Source organism: Heterodontus francisci, chromosome 13 (assembly GCF_036365525.1).
Source record: "Heterodontus francisci isolate sHetFra1 chromosome 13, sHetFra1.hap1, whole genome shotgun sequence".
Taxonomy (NCBI): domain Eukaryota; kingdom Metazoa; phylum Chordata; class Chondrichthyes; order Heterodontiformes; family Heterodontidae; genus Heterodontus; species Heterodontus francisci.
Genome location: NC_090383.1, coordinates 78,825,266 through 78,841,951, shown reverse-complemented (window position 1 = coordinate 78,841,951; position 16,686 = coordinate 78,825,266). Strand labels below are relative to the sequence as shown.

At 43.8% G+C, this 16,686-nt stretch overlaps 1 protein-coding gene across 2 annotated transcripts in view; it reads right to left on the bottom strand.

Moving 5' to 3' along the window:
* kctd3 (potassium channel tetramerization domain containing 3) overlaps window positions 1-16,686 on the bottom strand; it is a 99,979-nt gene that overhangs the window by 52,486 nt on the left and 30,807 nt on the right. The window contains exons 4-5 of one of the 2 annotated variants that reach the window (XM_068045043.1): window positions 16,067-16,140; window positions 2,859-2,917 (exon numbers count right to left, since the gene is read on the bottom strand). In XM_068045043.1, coding sequence (XP_067901144.1) covers window positions 2,859-2,917; window positions 16,067-16,140 — 133 coding nt within the window. Of the gene's footprint in view, window positions 1-2,858; window positions 2,918-16,066; window positions 16,141-16,686 lie in introns of those variants that run through there. The other variant, XM_068045044.1, reaches the window with a different exon arrangement.

The following is a 16,686-nucleotide window of genomic DNA, read 5'->3' as shown; positions in this document are numbered from 1 at the left end:
ACCAAGGTCATACTGCAGGATATCAGCAGGATTGAAAGACAGAAGACAAGCAAAATCGAGAAGCAAATGATTAGGTGACGCTATTATAAACTACAGGAGGAAGTAAAGACAGAGAAATAAGTTGTTCCAAAATTGTGGCGGTTTGAGGTCCTGGAAAGAAAAGAAAGACATTAATGAAAAGATTTTTAACACCGTGAAGCTATAAAACATTGCACTTGGACTTTAGAAGAAATGACAGGGGAAAATTTGAGAGTTTAAAAGAGATTGAAAGTTAGAGATGAGTGAGGGATCAGGCTGATCAGTTGACAAGCTTTTCTTGTATCCAAAAATGTTGTGTTAGAACTGCCTCTCCATACATGGAAACAGTAACCGAATGTGAACGCACGTGGGTTTTACAGCAAGTTAAGAGCAATTAAAAGAAAATAAAGTGCTTGTCACAAAAGAATGCAGGGAACTTTAGCTGTGGAGAAGTGATAGTGAGGACAAAAATATTAGTGAATGAAAAAAGACCAAGGCATAAGGTGGAAGCTACAACTGGACAGTAATATACTGACTTTGTATATTTTAAATTTTTAAATAGTTTTTATATATTTTTACATTTCCACCCATGGTATGAACCGACTATGTTTTTGAACAACTGAATGACAGCTTCCATACTTATGAAAAGACTTTCCCAACAAATTCAACACTGGGATCATTTGTGGAAGAACCATTCTGCACAAGCAGTAATTGTTAAGCAAGGCATGCTAAGTACTCAATAGATGTTTATGCACAATTCCATTCATTGAAAAAGTGATTTTTTTTGTCCCCGCCATCTTTTTTGATTTACAGTTCTAATTTCATATCCTCTGCCAACCATTTTACAACTTACATTGCACAGTGGAACTGGAATGAACAACATAAATTCATCACATCGAAATGTTAAAGAAGAATTTTAGTGTGGATACAAGTACTAGGAATAGTAGTTACTTAGCCTTAGGTATGTACAGGAATATTTGTTACCTGGTTTTCTCCCTTCCTCAGTGTGCTGACTCACAGTTTCACAAATATGAGCAGTCCTCCAGTAAGTTAACTGTGATAATTTCCCATACTGAAGTCTAGACAGCGAGTGTTTGCAGACTATTACATCACAGCCAAACCCAATTCTGTTTACTCAAATGTCCACACTTTGCAGCAGAACTCACTGAACAGCAGTTAGGGGTGAGCATCCTGGCTGATATTATTCCCTCCATTTTCCTCACCCCACAGACTAAAGTCATCAAGTTTGATTGTAGTGCTTAGCTGAGATCAAGTAATTTAACATGGATTAGGGAATGAACTTCATACCTGCCCATTTTGTACACCTCAGTACCATACCAGGATGGTACATTTATGCAATGAAGTAATGAACTACACTCCAACTGAATTTTAATGAATTTATATTACTTATTAATTCCTCCATTTCAGTGGACCAGCACATAAAAAACAATGGAGTAGATTCACAAAAAATAGAATTGGTCTGTAAACTGACCAAACTCGTGGACCACAATATTAGAGAGCTGACACACTGCAAGGGCCTATGTAATCTGACCAGATTGAAAGGGATGAATGCAGGTGCAGCCCTGTAAAAGGCATCAAACAACAAATGGACAGTATGTATTAATGAGGACGTATCTCTAGAATAAAGTTCTTCTTTATTATGAACAGCAGTTAGAGCAATAATCACAGTTCATCATCAAAACACTATTTGATTTTATTTAAAAATGAACCCTATATCCTGCTGTCACAGAACTATTTATTTTCTCTTCTGATTAAAAGAGTGTACCTTTAAGGCAGAGAGAGAAGTTTTAGATTTCTGAGAACAATGTGTCACAGCTGCACCTGCTACCTAGGCAACAGCAGGAGAGGTCACATGGTGTAATGTTTCAATTTAACTATAGCTAAAAACCATCTAAAACTAGTTTTCAGAGACACCAGCAAAGTGTGCTTGCCTTGAAAGACGACAATTTTCTCAGCAGAAATTCTACAATGAGCCACAGGCTGTGTTAATTACCTAAGGAGAAAAAAATCTCTTTTGAAGAGAACATTCATATTGCTGGAGGTAGCAAAATTCCTTTTTCTTTACTTCCAATCTAAGAATCTTTGTTTCAAGATTGACTCTCGACTGATTGTGTTTTCTAGAATTTGCAGTAAAATTTCGGTGAAAAACAGCCAGTTTTAAAATCCGAGTGGACCTATACTCCTTGTTTAAAGAACTGTTTGACGCCTGCTGCAGCCAGTGCTTAGAATGCTTATCAAGAAAAGACTGTTTCATCAAATCCATGTGGAGACTTTGAGTGGCATCGAATTATTTTTTACACTAGGATACCTCACCCATCAGGAACGTAACCCACAACGACTAAAAACCCAGTTATTTATTTATTCTTAAGAAACAGCTAATTTTTAAAACATTATTTTTTTTAAATGGTTAATCATTGAGTTTTGTGTGCGTGTGTGAGATGAATGGGGGAGTTAGGTTAAAATAAGTCATAAGCTCTTTAGACATATGTGTGAGAGAGAGAGAGAATGGGGGAGTTAGGTTAAAATAAGTTATAAGCTCTTTAGACATAGGTTGATCTTAATAGTGTTTAAGATTTAGTTTTAATAAATAGTTAATTTGTTGTTGTCTAAAGATACCTGGTTTGGTCTGTTTTATTCTGGGGGTTACCAGAGTGTTTAAACTTGGCTGTTTTCCGGTTGGGTGGGAAAACTTTAAATAATATGCGTGAACTGTGGAATGATGGGATTAAATGGACAGTACATCACTCCCGCCTCGGTCGTAACACTGCAAAAAAAATTTCTTTCATACGCTGCAATAACAGAACAATGATAAATCCTACCTAGAGGAGTAATCCCGTAAAATTCAGCTTCATGTCTCAGAACGTTGATGTTTACTCCCCTGCAGGATAAGGGAAGTTATCAGCAGTTGTTTTTAATCAATGTCTCAACAAACAATTTAGCAATCAAAATCAAAGGCAACTTGAAATTTGGATTTCTCTACCCCAGAGGGCTGTGGATGTTCATTGAGTGGATATTCAAGGCTGAGATCGATAGACTTTTAGACTCTAAGAGAATCAGGGATTTGGTGATTGGGCAGGAAAGCGGAGCTGAAGACAAGTCCTCTACACATTTCTCTACAACTCGCTGTCTTGCACTTTCCTCTTCATGATCTTATTAAATAGTGGAACAGGTTCGAGGGGCTGTATTGTCTATTACTGCTCCTATTTCTTATGTTCTTATACACATTCTCATCACGTTACCAGGACGGCCCACACTTTTTAGTCATTATGAAAGTAAAAATGGCATCCAACATACATGAAGTAAAATTTCACCAACAGCAAATAAGATGCGTGGCCAGTTAATTATTTCTGGTGGCACGGGGTGAAAGAGGAATGTTGGCCAGGGCACTGGGAGAACTTGATTCTTCTCTGAATAGAATCATGGGATCTTTGATGTCTACCTGAACTACCGCAAAAGGCGGACAGCACTCCCTTAGCACTCCATTAAGTCAGTCCAGATGACATACTCAAGCTAGAAAGAAATCCACAGAATATGTTTAAGAATAGGTCAGATTCAACCTCCTTTGTAACTGAAGTTCAGAATTTCAAAGTATGAACATAGATAAGAATTTCACTGGAATTACCACAATTATTCCAAATAACTCATGTACATGTTTAAAAAATTGCAGTTTATTTTCTCCAACTGAAGCGTCCCCATTGTTACTTATTTAGCCCCATTCCCTCTACAAAGGTTTGAAAAATGAACAGAGCATGCAATACAATTATATTCTGCTTATGGGCTGGATTATGAGCAATGCAATAAAAGATTAATTTAAGACAACATTAGCAAACTTTCCACTGGAATACATCGTAAAAAGTAGATTTTGTGCTGCTACTAACAGGTGAGAAGGGGTCAAGGGGGTTCCCTCTCAGCCTTTGCTTGGTTTAACCATAACAGGGTTTAATTTTAAAACAGTGTTTTTAGCTTCTTCTTAGTGAATTCTTGTTCACTGCTCCAATTTTAAGGCAAAGAAATCAAACAGGTTTCCTTAGATTTAAACAAGGATGGTAGAAGTTTATTAATCTTAAATTCTAATCCGGTTAATGACTACGAATGTGCGGCGCTAGCATGCATACGTGATACACACGCAGATAGAGACAGAAAAAGTAGAAGGTATAAAGGGGAAAAGTTTGAGGCAATATCTGGTAGTTACAGTACTTTAAGTTCAATGCAGAGTCTTTGGTTGCTGGTAAGTCTTGCAATTCGTTGGGGCCCAGTTCACGCTTCAACTTATTCCGATGTAGGAGTCTTTTCTCTCTTGAGGTTTACGTGTCTTCCGTGGGTCAATGGCTTGGGAGAAAGCAAGAGAGAGAGGCTTCCTTGTTCCAGCTTCATTTGCTCACTGCCTTCTGTTCCTTTCTCTGTGGCAGAATTCAAAAAACCACAGGTTGCCCAACAGATTAGTCAGTGACTAGCTCCTTATTTGGAACAGTCTCTCCTGCGAAGTTTGCGGATTGTATCACCTTAGCAGGGCCTGGAATGTGCTTCCTTACACCTTCAATGTCTGGTGATCAAAATCCATTTGGGTTAATTGGAGCAGGGAATAGTCCTTTGTCTCCACAAGCAGCATCTCTCAGTATGCAAATGTCCTTCCAGCCCAGTGTCTGATGATCTTCAAACAAGTCATTTCTTCACTCCAGCAACTGTTTAAAATCAATGTTCATATGACAAAATTAATATGCCTCATTCTTGGTAGGTGGGGGTCTGCACAACACCTCCACACCCAGCGGAATGAAATTGATTTTGTTTTTAGAAGAGCATTTCATTAAAAGGGAGAGAGAAGATAAGGACAGGAAAACACACACACGTCTCTCTCATTCATTCAGTACCCTAACAATTATGACAGCCTGTCTTTTCTTGGTAGCGGTGCTGCTTTTAGCTGCCCTTGTTGGTTTGCGGTGGGTCTAAGATAGGTTTCGGTTGAGACCCGGGACAGGACATCTGCGATAATGTTGCTTTTCCTTGCAATGTGGGTAATTTTTAGATGGTAGGGTTGTAGGAGCAGGCTCCATCGAAACAGCCTGGCATTTTAGGCCTTGACCTTCTCCACAAAGATTAGGGGGTTATGGTCAGTGTAAACCACCATCTCCCTGTATTCATTCTGCTGAATATGTTGAATGTTGAAGTACTGGAGAGCCAACAACTTCCCCAGCATCATTTTCTACAGTGGAGTAACCTTTCTGGTGCCGATTTAGCTTTTTGGACCCTACCGGTCTCTCAATGCCTGTATCATCATCTTGGAGCACATACCCCTAGGTCACTGGCGTCAACTGCCACTTTGAAGGGTTTATTGAAGTCTGGAGCTGCCAGGACCAGTTCATTCGTCAGTATGTCCTTTAGCCTCTCGAAAGCAGTTTGGCATTTTTCTGACCACACCACCTTTGCCTTTTTCTGCAGTAAGTCAGTTCGTGGGGCAGCTATAGTGCTGCAATTTGGAACCAACTTGTGGTAGAACCTGCACATCCCCAGGAAATGCATGATTTCCCGCTTCGAGGTAGGGGTGGGCAAGTCCACCAATGCTTGTACTTTTGCTGTCCTGGGGAGCACTCGCCCCTGTCCTACCACATGCCAGAGATAGGTCACTTGGGCCTTAGCGAACCTGCTCTTGGTGAGGTTTACTAACAGGTGGGCCACCTGTAATTGCTGGAAGAGGACATCTAATTGGGCTAAGTGATTCCCCCTCAGGTCTTGCTGTAAACCAGCAGATCATCCAGGTATACCACACAGTTGGGTAGGCCAGCCAGCACCCGGGTCATCAGCCTTTGGAAGGTGGCTCGGGCATTCTTTAGCCCAAAAGGTATTACTGAGCACTGGAACAGGCCGTCTGACGTGAAAAACACAGATATCTCCTTGGTTTGGGGTTTTAAGAGAACCTGCCAATATCCCGTTAGTAAGTCTATTTTTGTGATGTAGGTGGCATTCCCCACCCTATCAATACAGTCCTCCAGGCGGGGAATGCGATAGGAGTCCGCTCTGGACACTGCATTGACCTTCCTGTAATCAATGCAGAACTGGGTAGAGCCATCGAGCTTGGGCACCAGCACCACGAGAGAATGCCAGCTGCTCTGGCTGACCTAGATCAGGTTGTTGTCCAGCATATACTGGATTTCCTCCCGCACTTGGGCCAGTTTCTGGGGGCCCATGAGGTAAGGGTTCTGTTTAATTGGTGGGGGGGGGGGGGGGGGGGGGAGGTCTCTCCCACCTCCACATCACATAGGGTTAAAGTCGTACACCCTGGTGTGTCCTTGCAGACTTCTTTATAGGTGATGATCGGCCTGGCCAGGGCTCCTCTTTGTTCCACTTCTAAATAGGAGAGCGTGGTATCTAGGTTGTTTAACACTTCGGTGGTGGTCGACCGGGCAGGAGGGGGTTCAATGTGGGTGTCCCCCAAGCCTTCCTCTAGTTTGTCCCCATGATCCTGATTGTTCCCTTATTCCCGACTGTCTGACAGACCTGTGCCTGTCAGTCCCCTTCCCGGCTTTGATTTTGCTTTAATATGTTAATGTGGCTCAGCCTTCTTGTTTTCTTCGATCTGGGGTTTCGATGAAATAATTTACCTGGCTGATTCTTTTTGCCACCCGGTATGGGCCACTGAACTGGGCTTTCAGGGGTGCGCCCATTTGTCCCCAGGCTTTGGCCTGTTTATCTGCTTACCTTCAGGAGCGGAGAGCAGTTGAACCTCTTCCAGCGTGCCGGAGATTTGAAAAAGCCAACAGTGACGTCACAGGAAAGCTGCAAGGTGATTGGCTGGTGAGTCACTGCTGTTAGGGAATAGCTCTAAATAGCTGGGTAAGTATCTAAGGTAATAAAAGTTTACAGTTTATTTCATATATAGTAAGTAGTGTTTTTCTTTAGGGAGTTCTGTAGTAACGAGGACCAGGGAAGAAGGGCTCTAGAGTAACTGATATTATTTGACATTAAGATCTTCCAAAAGGTTAATTTAAAGGGTTAAGTCATGGCAGGAGAGCTCAGAGCCGTGTGCTCCTCATGTTCCATGTCGGAAGCCGGGAACATTTCCCGTGCCCGGGACCGGCATGTGTGCAGGAAGTGTATCCAGCTGCAGCTCCTGGAAGCCCGGGTTTCGGAGCTGGAGTGGCAGCTGGGGACACTGTGAAGCATCCACGAGGCAGGGAGTACCATGGATAGCACGCATAGAGAGGTGATCAGACCGCGGGCTCAGACTCTACAGGCAGGAAGGGAATGGGTGACCACCAGGCAGAGCAAGAGGTCTAGGCAGACAGTTCAGGAATCTCCTGTGGCTATCCCCCTGCAAAACAGATATACTGCTTTGGATACTGTTGGGGGGAATGGCCTCTCAGAAGAAAGCAGCAACAGCCCAACTCGTTGCACCACAGTTGGTTCTGCTGCACAGGGGAGGAGTAAAAAGTGTGGGAATGCAATAGTTATAGAGGATTTAATTGCAAGGGGAATAGATAGGCGTTTCTGTAGCTGCAAAAGAGACTCCAGGATGACATGTTGCCTCCCTGGTGCTAGGATCAAGGATGTCTCAGAGCGGTTTCAGGACATTCGGAAGGGGGAGGGTGAACAGCCAGTGGTCGTGGTACACATTGGTACAAACGACATAGGTAAAACAAAAAAGATGAGGTCCTAAAAGCAGAATATCGGGATCTAGGAAGTAAGTTGAAAAGTAGGACTTCAAAGGTAGTGATCTCAGAATTACTACCAGTGCCACGTGCTAGTCAGAGTAGAAATAGCAGGATATATTGGATGAATAGGTGGCTGAAGAGATGGTGTGAGGGGGAGGGTTTTAGATTCCTGGGACATTGGGACCGGTTCTGGGGGAGGTGGGACCAGTACAAACTGGACGGGTTACACCTGGGCAGGACCGGGACTGATGTCCTAGGGGGAGTATTTGTTAGAGTGGTTGGGGAGGGTTTAAACTAAAATGGCAGGAGGATGGGAACCTTTGCAAGGAGTCAGAGGAGGAGGGATCAAAGACAAGAACAAAAGATAGTAAGGGGAATAAGAAAAGTGATAGGCAGAGAAATCAACGGCCAGAATCAAACAGGGACACAGTGAAAAAGAGTGGGAAGGGGCCAAGTAATGTCAAAAAGACAAGCCTTAAGGCTTTGTGCCTTAACGCGCAGAGCATTCACAATAAAGTGGATGAATTAATCGCGCAAATAGATGTAAACGGGTATGATATAGTCGGGATTACGGAGACATGGCTGCAAGGTGACCAGGGATGGGAAATGAACATCCAGTGGTATTCAGTATTTAGGAAGGACAGACAAAAAGCAAAAGGCGGTGCAGTTGCATTGCCGGTTAAAGAGGAAATCAACGCAATATTGAGGAAAATTATTAGCTCTGACGATGTGGAATCTGTATGGGTAGAGCTGAGAAACACTAAGGGGCAAAAAACATTAGTGGGGGTTGAGTATAGACTGCCAAACTGTAGTGGTGATGTTGGGAATGGCATTAAACAGGAAATTAGAGATGCATGCGATAAAGAAACATCTGTAATTATGGGTGACATTAATCTGCATATAGATTGGGCAAATCAAATCAGTCATAATACCGTAAAGGAGGAATTCTTAGAGTGTACACGGGATGGTTTTCTGGACCAATACGTTGCGGAACCAACTAGAGAACAGGCCATCCGAGACTGGGTATTGTGTAATGAGAGGGGAATAATTGACAATCTAGTGGTGTGAGACCCCTTGGGGATGAGCGACCATAATATGATAGAATTCTTCATCAAGATGGGGAGTGACGTAGTTGATTCTGAGACAAGGGTCCTGAATCTTACTAAAGGAAACTACGAAGGTATGAGGCGCGAGTTGGCTATGACGGATTTGAAAATGTTACTTAAAGGGATGACGGTCGATAGGCAATGGCAAACATTTAAAGAGCGCATGGATGAACTGCAACAATTGTTTATTCCTGTCTGGTGCAAATATAAAATGGGAAAGGTAGCCAAACCATGGCTGACAAGGGAAATTAGAGATTGCATTAGATCCAAGGAAGAGGCATATAAATTTCCCAGAAAAAACAACAGACCGGAGGATTGGGAGCAGTTTAGAATTCAGCAAAGGAGGACCAAGGGATTGATTAAGAAGGGGAAAATAGAGTACGAGAGCAAGCTTGCGAAGAACATAGAAACTGACTGTAAAAGTTTCTATAGTTATGTGAAGAGAAAAAGATTGGTGAAGACAAATGTAGGTCTCTTACAGTCAGAAACAGGGGAATTTATTATGGGGAACAAAGAAAATGCTGACCAACTAAATGCATACTTTGGTTCTGTCTTCACAAAGGAGGACACAAATATCATACCAGAAATGTTGGGGAACACAGGGCTTAGTGACAGAGAGGAACTGAAGGAAATCAGTATTAGTAGAGAAATGGTGTTGGGGAAGCTGATGGGATTGAAGGCCGACAAATCCCCAGGGCCTGATGGTACGCATCCCAGAGTACTTAAGGAAGTGGCCCAAGAAATAGTGGATGCATTGGTAGTCATCTTCCAAGATTCTATAGACTCTGGAACAGTTCCTACAGATTGGAGGGTAGCTAATGCAACTCCACTATTTAAAAAGGGATGTAGAGAGAAAGCAGGGAGAGTTATAGACCAGCCAGCCTGACATCGGTAGTGGGGAAAATTCTAGAGTCCATTATCAAAGATTTTATAGCAGAGCACTTAGAGAACAGTGGTAGAATCAGGCAGAGTCAGCATGGATTTACGAAAGGGAAATCATACTTGACAAATCTACTAGAATTCTTCGAGGTTGTAACGAGTAGAGTTGATGAGGGGGAGCCAGTGGATGTGGTTTATTTGGACTTTCAAAAGGCTTTCGACAAAGTCCCACGTAAGAGATTAGCGTGTAAAATTAAAGCCCATGGGATTGGGGGTAGTTTATTGCAATGGATAGAAAATTGGTTGGCAGACAGGAAACAAAGAGTAGGGATAAATGGGTCTTTTTCCGAATGGCAGGCAGTGACTAGTGGGGTACCGCAGGGATCAGTGCTAGGACCCCAGCTATTCACAATATATATTAATGATTTAGATGAGGGAACTAAAAGTAATATCTCCAAATTTGCAGATGATACAAAACTGGGTGGGAGGGTGAGATGTGAGGAGGATGCAGAGGGCCTTTGGGTGATTTGGACAAGTTGAGTGAGTGGGCTAATGCATGGCAGATGCAGTATAATGTGGATAAATGCGAGGTTATCAACTTTGGTAGCTAAAACAGGAAGGCAGATTATCTGAATGGCTATAAACAGAGAGGGGAATATGCAGCGAGACCTGGGTGTTCTCATATACCAGTCGCTGATGGTAAGCATGCAGGTCCAACAGGCAGCAAAAAAGGCAAATGGTATGTTGGCCTTCATAGCGAGAGGATTAGAGTACAGGAGCAGGGATGTCTTGCTGCAATTATACAAGGTCTTGGTGAGGCCACACCTGGAATATTGTATGCAGTTTTGGTCTCCTTATCTGAGGATGTTCTTGCTATAGAGGGAGCCCAGCAAGGTTTACCAGACTGATTCCTGGGATGGCGGGACTAAATTATGAGGAGAGATTGAGTCGGTTAGGATTATATTCGCTGGAGTTCAGAAGAATGAGGGGGGATCTCAGAGAAACCTATAAAATTATAACAGCACTTGACAGGGTAGATGCAGGAAGGATGTTCCCGATGGTGGGGGAGTCCAGAACCAGGGGTCATAGTCTAAGGATACGGGGTAAACCTTTCAGGACTGAAATGAGGAGAAATTTCTTCACCCAGAGTGGTGAGCCTGTGGAATTCGCTACCACAGAAAGCAGCCGAGGCCAAAACATTGTGTGTTTTCAAGAAGGAGTTAGATATAGCTCTTGTGTCTAAAGGGATCAAAGGGTATGGGGCGAAAGCGGGAACAGGTTACTGAGTTGGATGATCAACCATGATCATAGCGAATGGTGGAACAAGCTCGAAGGGCTGAATGGCCTACTCCTGCTGCTTTTTTCTATGTTTTCTTTTCATAGCTGTCTGGGAGACCTCGAGGTGCTCCTGAGCCACCGTGCAGGCTCTTGTGAACCGCTCCCGGAACGTGGAAATGTAGTTCAACATGGGAGACTCATTGCCATGCCCCAAAAACCTCTCTTTGACTAGTTTAAGAGAGCTTCTCACCTCATGTGCATAGACTAGTTCAAAGGGGCTAAAACCAGTGGACTCATTTGGCGAGTCCCTGGTGGCAAACAGGAGTCGTCCCAGCCCTTTGTCCCAGTCATGGGGGTACTCAGAGCAGTATGCCCTGATCATTGTATTTAGGGTCTGGTGGTACCGTTCTAAAGCCCCTTGGGACTGGGGGTGGTATGCTGCTGACTTTAGTTGGGTTATGCCCAGGTTGCCCCTGACTTTTGGAAAGACTCCAGACATGAAATTAGTGCACTGATCTGTCTGGATTTCCACCTGCAGGCCATAGCGAGTGAAGAATAGGGTTAGCCCATCGACCACCACCTTTGCAGAGATAGTCCGTAGGACGATGGCCTCTGGGAATCAGATAGCGGCATCCATGATGGTGAGGAGATACCAGTGGCCCCCGCTGGTTTTCAGGAGGGGTCCCACACAGTCCACCAGCACTCGGCTGAGGGGTTCCCCAAAAGCTGGGATGGGAATTAGGGGGGCAGGTTTTATTGCAGGTTGGGGCTTCCCCACCACCTGGCACTTGTGGCAAGTTTTACAAAATTCCACCACAACTTTGTGGAGCTTTGGCCAGTCAAAATGCTGCCTTATACGGGCTTGGGTTGTCCGTACCCCGACATGTCCTGCCATGGGAAGCTCGTGGGACAGTCTTAGTATTTCATTACGGTACCTCGGGGACACCACTATTTGATGAACCACTGCCCACTCCTCGGCAGCCAGTTGGTGAGGGGGGTCTCCATTTCCTCATCAGAAACTCATTTTTCACATAGTAGCACTCAGGGACTCCCCTCTGCTTCACTTTCGGTTTGGGCAGTCTGTGCTAATTTCTTTAAGATGAGATTGCTTGTTGAGCCTCGACTAGGGATGCCTGTGTAGTCCATCCTTTGGGTCATCTAATTCACCAAAGAATGCTCCAGACAACCAGACAGCAGGGTCATCCGTCTGCGACACCAGTTCAGTCTCCTCTGGGGGAACTGATGTGGCCATGGACTGAGTTACTACACAGTCAGGGAAAATGCCTGGGACCTTCTCCTGCAATTGGTCGGTCTCCCTGACCTCTCTTGGTCTTTCTAACACTACTGGGGAAGCCACTAGCTTCACCCCCGCCAGATCATTACCTAGAAACAGGTCAACCCCATCCACAGGCAAACTAGGGACAATCCCTACTGTCACCAATCCCGAAACTAGATCGCATTCCAGGTGCACCTGGTGTAAAGGTACGAGTCTAAACTGCCTTCTGATACCGTTCATGAACACCCTGGCCTTCACAGCTGTATCCCGGAGTACAATTATGGGCTTGCCTGTTCCACTCGAGAGGTATGGGGTTACTCACCCTTCAGACACAAAACCCTTCAGGAATCCTATTGCATTTTCCAGCACTCACAGTAGCAGTTTCTCTGGGACTTACTGCTGCTGCAGTTAAAGCACAGTTCAGCTGTGCTTTCCCTCAGGGTCCCTTCTCTTTCACTGAGCTGGAGTGCCCTGATTAACCCTACAGGTTTTCCCTTTAGTTTCCAGCAGTCAGCTCTTAAATGCCCTGCTTTATTACAATGGAAGCATACAGGTCTCCGGGTCTCACCCCTGCTTGCAGCAACTTTCTTTTTGGCTGGAGGAGGGCCCCTGTGTCTCCTGCTTTTCTTCCCCTTCCAGGACTGCTTGGGCTTCCATCACCTTCCCTCCCTTTGTCCTTTTCAGATTTGTGGATTAGGAATGATTAGGAATGGTTTCCCCCTGGGAAACCGACTTATAAATGAGAGCAAACTCATCAGCCAGGACTGCTGCCTGCTGGGCTCTATGAGCCTGCTGCTCTTCTACATGTGGCTTAATGGAGAGTGGGAGAGATTTTTTAAATTCGAGCAAAATTCTGAGATTTTCATAGCTGAGCTGCACTTTAAGAGCCCTCAGCCACTGGTCAAAAGCCAGCTGCTTATTTCTCTCAAACGCCAGGTAAGTTTGATCAGGTTGCTTCTTGAGGGTTCTAAACTTTTGGCGATAAGCTTCCAATACCAAATCATAAGCTTCAAGGACAGCATTTGTGTCAGCTCATAATTTGATGAACTCTCATCTGGCAACATGGGATAAACCTCATGGGCTTTTCCAGTTGATTTGCTCTGTAACAGCAGAGTCCAAGCCTCAGCTGGCCACTTCAACTGCCTTGACAGTTTTTCAAAAGATACAAAAAATGCTTCCACGTATCCCTCAATGAATTTTGGGATCAGTTGAAAGAGTCTTAACAATACTGTACCCAGTCCTGAATTACGCTCCTCCATAGTGGCCTTGCTTTCACTGGGGTTACTCTGTCGCCCCCTAGTTAACTCAAGACGCTTCAACTCTCTTCGCATTCTTTCTGGAAGGTTCTTTCTCTTTCTCTCTCCTCCCTCACTTTGTCTTCACTTTCCTTCTGGAAGGCTGTTGCTTTCTCTCTTTCCTGTCTCTCTTTTTCTCTTTCCTCAAATTCAAGTTTCCTCTGTTCCAATTGTATCTTTGCTAGCGATACCCTGTCGGAGTCTATTTCTAACCCTGTTTCTGCTTCCTCAGATTCAAGGGAAAAATGGTTGACCTCTAGTCTTAGGAGTTCAGACTTCCTAGCCTTGCCATGTACGGTGATCCCACGTTGCTCAGCCATTTTCCTCCACAGACAGTGCTTTTAACTTATCCTAGGTTACTTCACCCTGGCTTGGGGAGCTACTAGCTTCAGTTGCAGACATGTTAGTATTCAAGCACACACAACCACAAGAAAACCTGTATTGAAATCTTGCTCTTTTTTGTTTGGGATCAATTTGGCTTCTCACTTCCAATTTCTCGTTTGTCTGTGGATCAAAGCTCGGATGCTAGCCCCCAAATTTCTATTACGACCAGGTGAGAGGGATCTAGGGGGTTCCCTCTCAGCCTTTGCCTGGTTTAACAGTAACAGGGTTTAATTTTAAAACACCGTGTTTTTAGCTTCCCCTTAGTGAATCCTTGTTCACGGCTCCAACTGTATCACAGAATCAGAATAATACAGTGCAGAAGAGGTCCTTCGGCCCATCGAGTCAGCACTGAAATCAAGGCAAAGAAATCAAACAAGTTTCCTTTGATTTAAACAAGAAAGGTAGAAGTTTATTAATCTTAAACTCTAATCTAGTTAACGCCTACGGATACACGATTTGACCACGCTAGCATGCATATGCGATAAACACACACACAGATACAGAAAAAGTAGAAGGAATAAAAGGGAAACGTTTGAGGCAATATCTGGTAGTTACAGTCCTTTAAGTTCAATGGTTGCGGTAAATCTTGCAATTCGTTGGGGCCCAGTCCATGCTGCAACGTATTCCGTTGTAGCAGTCTTGTCTCTCTTGAGGTGTCCGTGTCGTCCGTGGGTCCGGTGTCTTGGGAGAAAGCGAGAGCGAGAGAGCGAGAGAGAGAGAGCGAGAGAGAGAGTGAGAGAGCGAGAGCGAGAGAGAGAGAGAGAGAGAGGGAGCGAGAGAGAGGGAGCGAGAGAGAGAGAGCGAGAGCGAGAGCGAGAGAGAGGGAGAGAGAGAGGGAGAGAGAGAGGGAGAGAGAGAGGGAGAGAGAGAGGGAGAGAGAGAGGGAGAGAGAGAGGGAGAGAGAGAGGGAGAGAGCGAGAGAGAGGGAGAGAGCGAGAGCGAGAGAGAGAGCGAGAGAGAGAGAGAGAGCGAGAGAGAGAGAGCGAGAGAGAGAGAGAGAGAGCGAGAGAGCGAGAGAGAGAGAGCGAGAGAGCGAGAGAGAGAGAGCGAGAGAGAGAGAGCGAGAGAGAGAGAGCGAGAGAGAGAGAGCGAGAGAGAGAGAGCGAGAGAGAGCGGCTTCCTTGTTCCAGCTTCAGTTGCACACTGCCTTCTGTTCCTTTCTCTGTGGCACAATTCAAAAATCCCCAGGTTGCCCAGCAGGTTAGTCATGTGACGAGCTCCTTATTTGAAACAGTCTCTCCTGTGAGGTTTGTGAATTGTATTACCTTAGCAGACTCTGGAATGTGCTTCCTTACACCTTAAATGTCTGGTGATCAAAATCCATTTGGGTTAATTGGAGCAGGGAATAGTCCTTTGTCTCCACAAGCAGCGTCTCTTAGTATGCAAATGTCCTTCCAGCTCAGAGTCTGGTGAGCTTCAAACAAGTTATTTCGTCACTCCAGTAACAATTTAAAATCAATGTTTATATGACAAAATTCATGCCTCATTCTTGGCAGGTGGGGGTCTGCATGACATGTACATTGAAAATTGGTCGATTCTGCTACACACATGATGACTAAACAGCTTACATTTGATTCTACCAACCAGCTCACATTTGATTCTACCAAGCAGCTCACTGAAATCCCAAAACAAAGACTTTACCGAACTTAAGACGATTCAGATTCTTTTATTTTAAAGGAAGAAAGAAAATTGCAGCACTCAGGATTTTGAATCTTGGTTAGGTCAGAAGTCAAGGGACAGATTCAGTGGCAAGGAAGAGATTCATACTCTCCACAATCACAAAACTGTCTGATGTGTGCACTTCATATAGATCCTGAAAGAAATTTATACAGTCTGAACTTACTTTGAAATTAATATTCCAGGTTTGCTTTATTAGACATTATGGAGGACCTAACACAAAGATCACGCACAAGATCACCTCAGTTCGTGATTCCTATTGAAATCATTAACATCGTCTCTATACTCATTGTTTATTTTGCTATAAATATTAAAGAATGTAAACATATTCAATGTGCTGAGAGGTCTGACTGGAAGTCATTTTAAGAAATTGATTTTTGTAAGAGAAAAATAAAAATTACATTGTGCATTTCTGTTGCAAGCAGGTGGACTGATGTTAACTACAGTATGACTACTGTAATAACTTTATGAAAAGACTGTCCTTACCTTAAATCTAACTCTTTTGTTCGAAGAAAATTTAGAATCGGTGCAAATGCTGTAGGATCTCTGTCAATAAATATCTATGGAGGAGAACATATGAATTTTAATAGCAATGAAAGATACTTGGCTTAAATATTTAACATGGCACTGATAGCTCATGCATCTATATCTACTGTACATACTACTTTAGGTATAATGCTGCAGATGTCATGTAGGCTATGATAAGGCAAGGGAATATTTCTAAGCTTCAAAGCTTTGGATGATATTTTTGGCTCCCTCTGTAAGTTAAATATTGGACAAGAACAGATCTTCTGAAAATGCCACTCCTGTCTGACATAAGAAGTGACTTGATTTGGTTGCTTATGCATCTGCCAATGAATCAGCAGAGTCCAAGGACCAAGTGTTTCCACTTTTGCTGCAGTCGGTAATCTGGACGCAAACTATGCCAAATGTTTCCCATTTTGAGAAGTGTCTCTTTTTCTCGAGTTTCCGCTCAAACCCATTTATTTGCATATCGCTGAATGAAAAATCTGCCATGAACCAACACAATTGAACAGTGTTGTAAAATGTAATTAAAAAAAATTGTTGTTTCAAAAATTTTTGTTGAGTGGTAACTCGGTGCAGTT